Source organism: Lepidothrix coronata, unplaced genomic scaffold (assembly GCF_001604755.1).
Source record: "Lepidothrix coronata isolate B3197 unplaced genomic scaffold, Lepidothrix_coronata-1.0 Scaffold2, whole genome shotgun sequence".
NCBI classification, from domain to species: Eukaryota; Metazoa; Chordata; class Aves; order Passeriformes; family Pipridae; genus Lepidothrix; species Lepidothrix coronata.
Genome location: NW_016690182.1, coordinates 12,991,424 through 12,997,998, shown reverse-complemented (window position 1 = coordinate 12,997,998; position 6,575 = coordinate 12,991,424). Strand labels below are relative to the sequence as shown.

The 6,575-nt window shown below is 53.0% G+C and overlaps 1 protein-coding gene across 5 annotated transcripts in view; it reads right to left on the bottom strand.

The window, feature by feature from the left end:
• Positions 1–3,194: 3,194 nt before the first annotated feature.
• Positions 3,195–6,575, bottom strand: part of LOC108497945 (H(+)/Cl(-) exchange transporter 5) — a 36,972-nt gene continuing 33,591 nt past the window's right edge. For all 5 annotated transcript variants that reach the window (XM_017816111.1, XM_017816120.1, XM_017816101.1 and 2 more), the window contains 2 exons: positions 6,098–6,314; positions 3,195–4,835 (listed from right to left, as the gene is read on the bottom strand). In XM_017816111.1, the coding sequence (XP_017671600.1) occupies positions 4,745–4,835; positions 6,098–6,314 (308 nt within the window). In that variant the 3' untranslated portion in view covers positions 3,195–4,744. The remainder of the gene's footprint in view (positions 4,836–6,097; positions 6,315–6,575) is intronic.

Sequence of the window (6,575 nt, the reverse complement as noted above, 5' to 3'; positions counted from 1 at the left end):
GGACGGGGCTTGGAGCAACCTGGGCTAGTGGAAGGTGTCCCTGCCCATGGCAGGGGGGTGGTTGATCTTTAAGGTCCCTCCCAACCCAAACCATTCCATGAGTTTATGATCCCCTCCTGCTCTAAACCAGAGGGGCAGGGGGGGGTCACTGCTGCACTAATAACAATTCCACATTGACCTGATTTCTCATGGCCTCTCCACGTGGATTCAATCCAGGCAGAAACTGCTTCCTGCAGCCACTGACAAAGGACCCTCTTATCTCCCCTGCAGAGGAGCTGCTTTTACCTCAGTGCAAGGAGCCCAGCCCAGGGCGTTCACGGCCCCGACCCTTTGTCTCTAAATAAATCCTGCGTTCAAAGGCTCTTTTTTTTCCCCGTTTGTTGTTACGAGCCAGCCTCATCACTACCTCCAAGTCTCCATCTCCTCCCAGACAAGATCTTGTTTTACTTTCAAGTCCCCAGCCCGGCCCGAGTTTGTGGGGGGGAGGAGGAAATCCACTCCAAAAAAACACGTCACCGCCCCAGGAAATCATTCCTTGGGACATTGTAAATAAAGCACACAAAGAAAGGCAGCGGGGTGTGACCCCACCATCGCTGCTGGCACCCCACGCTCTGCCCCAGGGTACGCAGGGCAGCTCACCAGCCACCGCTCCCCCCCAGGCAGTAATTCAGCCTGGAAAAAGGGAGACAAAAACAGAAACCCTTTTTGCTACAGCACGAAGGAGTCATGGAGCTGCAGGAGGCGGGATGCTCGTTAAACCCTTGGGAAAACATTCATGCTGGGGCACCGTGACCAAGCAGAGGGGACCCAGCGCTGCCGCAGGCAGGAGCCCGGAGTTCATCCATCACGGAATCACAGATGGTTTGGGTTGGAAGGACCTTTAAAGGCCATTTAGTCCGATCCCATCTCAGCTGTGCTGCTCCCAGCCCCTTCCCTGAGGTCCCACTGAGGAAGTTGGGGGGATTTCTTTACTCCGCAGGGGGTTTCTCTCCTTTTCCAGTGCCAGTTGCCTTTCCCTGCTCAGCCTCTGGCTCGCAGCAGCAGCTCCCAGGGCGGTGGAGCCGATTGCAGCGGCTGTTCCTCCCCATTCCTTCCCATTCCCTCGCAGACACATCCCCGCTGGCAGCGGCCCCGGCCCCGCCCCGGCTCTGCCCTTGGGAATGACGGAGCTGTACACAAGGAAAGTGCTGAGCCAGCTCGATCCAGGCTCACGGGCCTCGTGCACCACAGACACGCAGCTTTCCCCTTTATTATTTCCCCAACGAGACGAGCTGCAGGCACCAGGAAAAGACAATTCCACTTTTAAAGAAAATTCCCCGTTTTCTGTCCCGTTCAAACCCCAGCCCTAGGATGGAGTCCTGGAATCACAGACTGGTTTGAGTTGGGACCTTAAAGACCAGCTCCTTCCAAGCCCCTGCCACGGGCAGGGAGGGTCAAAGTCACCTCCCCCCACTCCCATCCTGCATCCAACAGCTGAGCACAGCCAGCCCTCAAACCCAGGAGACTCCCAAATATCATGTCATAAAAAGGATATGGTAACCCCCTCCAGGTCCCTGGGTTACTCATCTCCAGCTCTGACCTGCATCCACAGCTGTCTGCTGAAGGGAATCCCAGGGCTCCTCCTGGAGTAAAGAGCAAGAACTGGACAGGGCAAAACACTTCTCAGGAGCTGGAAGTGCCCCAGGGAAGGGGTTTCTCAGTTTCTCTGCTGCACAGAGGTTTTGATGAATCCCAGACTGGTTTGGGCTGCAAGGACCTCGAAGCTCATCTCGTTCCACCCCCTGCCATAGGCAGGGACACCTTCCACTAGCCCAGGTTGCTCCAAGCCCTGTCCAACCTGGCCTTGGACACTTCCAGGGATCCAGGGGCAGCCACAGCTTCTCTGGGCAACCTGTGCCAGGGCCTCCCCACCCTCACAGGGAAGGATTTCCAAACTAACCCTGCCCTCTGTCAGAGTGGAGCCAGACAGGGATTATTTTTGTAGAAATTAAAGGAATTCAGTGAAAGCAGATGGGGAACAGCCAGGAGCTGGTATAGCCCACAGCTCACTAGGGAAGGGAAGCACCAATCCCAGTATGGAGTGATACATCCATCCATCCCTGCAACCTCCCCACATGTGCCTCATGTCCTGCATCCCTGCTGGAGCCAACACAGCAACAAGGATCAGGTAATCTTGCTGCAGGTTTCCCTACAAAGAGAACTACAGCTCAGAAATAGGCCTGGAGCTGGAATGAGGATTTTCTTGGCACAGACACCATTTCTGTGGGATAACAGGGTGGGCAGGCTTTGCAGACAGGCAGAGCAGCTCCAAAGCCCAGCTCCAAGCTCCCACTTCCACCTTGCCCACACGTTCCAGACCTCCAGCCACTAAAGCAGGAAAACTATTAGTTTCCACATGCAAATGCAAAGGATCTGCCCAGCAGGAGGCATGGAAAGGCCCTGGACTGTTGGAATGTTCCCATTCTACTCTCCCATTGGCACTACATTTACTTTGGCAATATAAGGACTGGAAATCCCGCCCACACCAAGGACAGAGCCTCCCTAAAGCCCAGCCCTACCGGGCTTTCCCTGCCTTTCCCAAACTCTCACCCTCCCAGGCAGGAGTTTCTCCAGGACACCTCTCCCACTAAAAAAACAATCCAGGGGACAGACAAACCAAAGGCTGAAGAGCTGCTGGGCAGGTGTTTCCTGCCCCAAGCCCGTGTTCCCAGATGGCAGAGCAGCTGCTGTCCCCTCCAACATTGTGCTCCCTGCCCTCTGCTTCCCCAGGAGCAGCTGGGATGACCCACCAGCCAGCTGGGATGTTCCATCTGGGATGACTCTCCAGCCAGCTGGATGCTTCAGACTGCACACAGACTTCCCTTCTGGCACTTCCTGCCCTTACCTTTGCACTGGGCTGCTGCAGCCTCCCCCCTGGGAGAGGAACCTGCTCACGGATCATGGATCTAATTGAAGCAGGGACTGTATTTTTCAAGCTGGAGCCCTCCTACCTATGATAAGGTAAAGAGAAAAGTGGAAAAGCTTTGCCTTTCTGGTATTCCAAGTGTGCCACAGGGAAGAGAAGCCAGCATGTGCAGGACAGGCATCCCTGGGAAGGAGCCCCCAGGGAGTGGGAGAAGGCAGGTTCCTCCCTGGACTCAGCCCCAGATCCCCAGAGCATCCGCCTGCCCTCCAAGTAGAACAACAACAGACACTTAAAGGCAGAGTTGCTGCTGGCCCGGGCTGAAGCAGCACACAAAGCATTCCAACCATCTCCTGCACAAAACCACCACAAACCAGGCCAGGCATTTATTTTCCAAGCAGAAGGACTAGGATCTGTCAGTGACATCTCGAGCTGAGGCAGCTTTGAGCTGTACAAGAATTCCAACATCGCCACGGTGCCGCTGGCTGGAAGCAGCAGCAGCAGGGACGGGCTGCTGGATGGCTTTGGAAGATAAAAGTATCTGGCTTTTGCTCCATGGAAAGATGAGGAAATTGTTTGCATTTGAGAGAGTCTGAGTTGCACCCAACTTCCAGCCAAGTCCAGTCAGGAGTCCCCACTCCCCACAGAACAGGTTTATCACGGAGCGTAAAACAACGGCAGCCGTGATGAACAGCATCAGCTTCCCCGAGCACCCATCAAGCTCCCCAGCTCCAGGGAATGGGCACAGTTTTATTAACAGGAAAATCATTTGGTCAGCTCTGGGACAGGGATTGAGGGGCACAGAGGGACATGGTGGACCAGGCTAGGAAGGGTTTATTGCATAGTTGTTGGCCAAAGGAGACCTGGAGCGGCGCCGCAGGGAAGTGGCCGTGTTGGAAGTTCTCCAGCTGGGATCTGGCGTGAGGAAGGAGCAGGGAACAGCACACACACCCCTGTGGACATTCTGGGTGCGGGGCTCTCTGGTGGGACAGGTGGTGAGGAGGAGGAGGTCACCTGTGCAATGTCCAACACCATCGGGGGGTTTTGGGAAAGGGCAGGAAGGTCAGGCTTGGCCTCTGGGATTTTCATTACCTGCTCAAGGGAAATCAAGGAGGTGGAATCCTTGGGCATGGATCTGTAAAAGGGATCAGGAGGGGAATACATCTGTGAACTCCTCCTGCCTCCTCCTTGGGGTTCTCCTGGCAAGGCAGCGGCAGAGTAATTAATACATTCACTAATTAATTAAAACCAGCTTCTTCCCAATCAGAAACTGGGCCCAATTTTAAGGGGGAGGGTTGGTCTGGTGTTTTTTATCTTCTTTCAGCCAAGCAGCCTCAGCCAGCCAATTTTTAATTTTCCCTCCCCTGTTTTGGCTTTATAAGGTTCTAATTTTTCCCAAGTGGCTAATTGGGAACACACCACCCTGAGTACAGCCATGTCCCTCTGCCACCACTGTGCAAGATCATCCTGCTCCTTCCACACCTCTGGAGGTGCACAAACCCCTTGGATTTTCCTCCTCAGGTTAGAAACAACAGTTCCAATGAAAGAAGAGGAGGAAATACAATTCTCTAACATTTTGCTTTTACTCCTTCATGGAATCTTTCCAATGCAACTTCACAAAAGCAACGTAAATAAAGTCTATTTTTCTTCTAAAAAGAAGATCCTGTTCCACAGATTCCGTAGTGCAATTGGTTATCTGGTAGAAAAAAAAAATTATCTTCTTCGGCTCCATGGAGGAAAACTCTGGAAACAGTTCCATGGTCTCAATAAAAATAGGAAAGTCTATCCAGGATGGGCTAGAAAGTTCCATGTGTGTGGACACACAATTCCTACAGTCTGCCTCTAGTTGAAGAGGATGGACTCTGGGTCCTGGTTGGCCATCTGTGCAATGTGCTTTAGTACATCCTTTTTGGTGATGATCCCCAGCAGCTTCCTGGAAAATGAAACATGGTTTTAATGCACTGACACCCCCCAGAAGGGTCCCTGGCAGGGCTATTTGAGGTCCTTGCAGGGGCTGAAGAACCTTTTGGGATCTGAAGTGACACCTCACCCAAAGGATTCTCCCCTGGGAGGGTGGGGAGGCCCTGGCACAGGTTGCCCAGAGAAGCTGTGGCTGCCCCATCCCTGCAAGTGTCCAAGGCCAGGCTGGACAGGGCTTGGAGCAACCTGGGCTAGCAGAAGGTGTCCCTGTCTATGGCAGAGGGTGGCACTGGATGGGATTTAAGGTCTCTTCCAACTCAAACTTCTGGGATTCTATGAAATGTGACACTCACAAGCCTCAGCAGACACTCCATCAGTATTTTACACTAAAAAAGTAAGGAGGTTATAACCAAAAGACTAGTATTAATCATAGAATCATGGAATTCTTAAGGTTGGAAAAGACCTCCAAGACCATCAAGTCCACCCTGTGCCTGATCCCCACCTTGTCCCCAGCCCAGAGCACTGAGTGACACATCCAGTCTTTCCTTGGACACCTCCAGGGATGGGGACTCCACCACCTCCCTGGGAAGTTCCAATGTTTAACAACCCCTTCCATGAAGAAATTCTTCCTGATATCCAACCTGAACCTGCCCTGGCACAGCTTGAGGCCACTTCCTCTTGTCCTGTCACTTGTTACCTGGAAGAGCCCAACCCCCACCTTGCTACGAGGTCTTTAAATAAATAAATAATCATTAACTTAACTTCTTCTCTAAAAAGACCCACTTCAGTGTGTGGTGCTGCTCTTTAAAGCCCCAGCACTTGGCAGCTGGGCCTTAAAAAGGTGCCCAGAGACAGGCCAGGAATGAGGGAGCTGGGAAGAACGTCCGTGGAGAGCACACGGAGTGGTGGGGGGGAGCTGGCAGTGGCTGATCCAAAGGCACCACAGCAGGGAGAGAATTCCTGCTGGTGCCATGCTCCAGGAATGGATCACTCAGTTTGCTCTCATCCTTCCCCTCCTCAAACTACTCTTATCAGCACCAAAGCAAATTCCAGGATACACATGGACAGATTTGGGAGGGGGTTTGAGCCCATCAGCACAGGAGCTGGGCCTCTGCCTCACAGCCCTTATCTTCCTGCTCCAGCTGGAACTGGGCTGTCACAATTCCCTTCTTCCAGGCAAAAACTGCTCCAGCATCCAGCATGGACACCCATGGCTGTCCCCTCTGCCCCTTGAGAGCAGAGGAGGCTCTGACCCAGGGACCCCAGGGCTCTTACCCGTTGTGAGTGACGAGGCACTGGCGCAATCCCAGCTTGCGGAAAATATCCACGACGATTTCCATGGGCGTTTCATCCGTCACTGTGAAGGGGCTGAGGTCCAGGATGCTCCTGAGTTTCAGCACAGAGGGGGAGCTCGGAGGCAGTGGGGGACAGTAGTCAGTGAAACAAATAATTGAAGTGCTCACGATCCCGTCCTGCTTCTTCCGGGCGTTTTCTGGAAGAAGAAATATCTGATTAAATATCATCCCTCCTTTCCTTTTCTAAATAGAAGAGCATTCCCCTTCCTCTGCCCACACTGGATGTCCTTAGAGGTCCATTCCTTCCTTTCACCTGAGCTGTTTCTTTCCCCACTGAGGGAGGGAGTATGTTTCCAGCCTTTCTTCTAATGGAATCACAGAGTCAATAAGGTTGGAAAAGACCTTTAAGATCAAGTCCAACCATCAACACAGCACCACCACCATGTTCACCACTAACC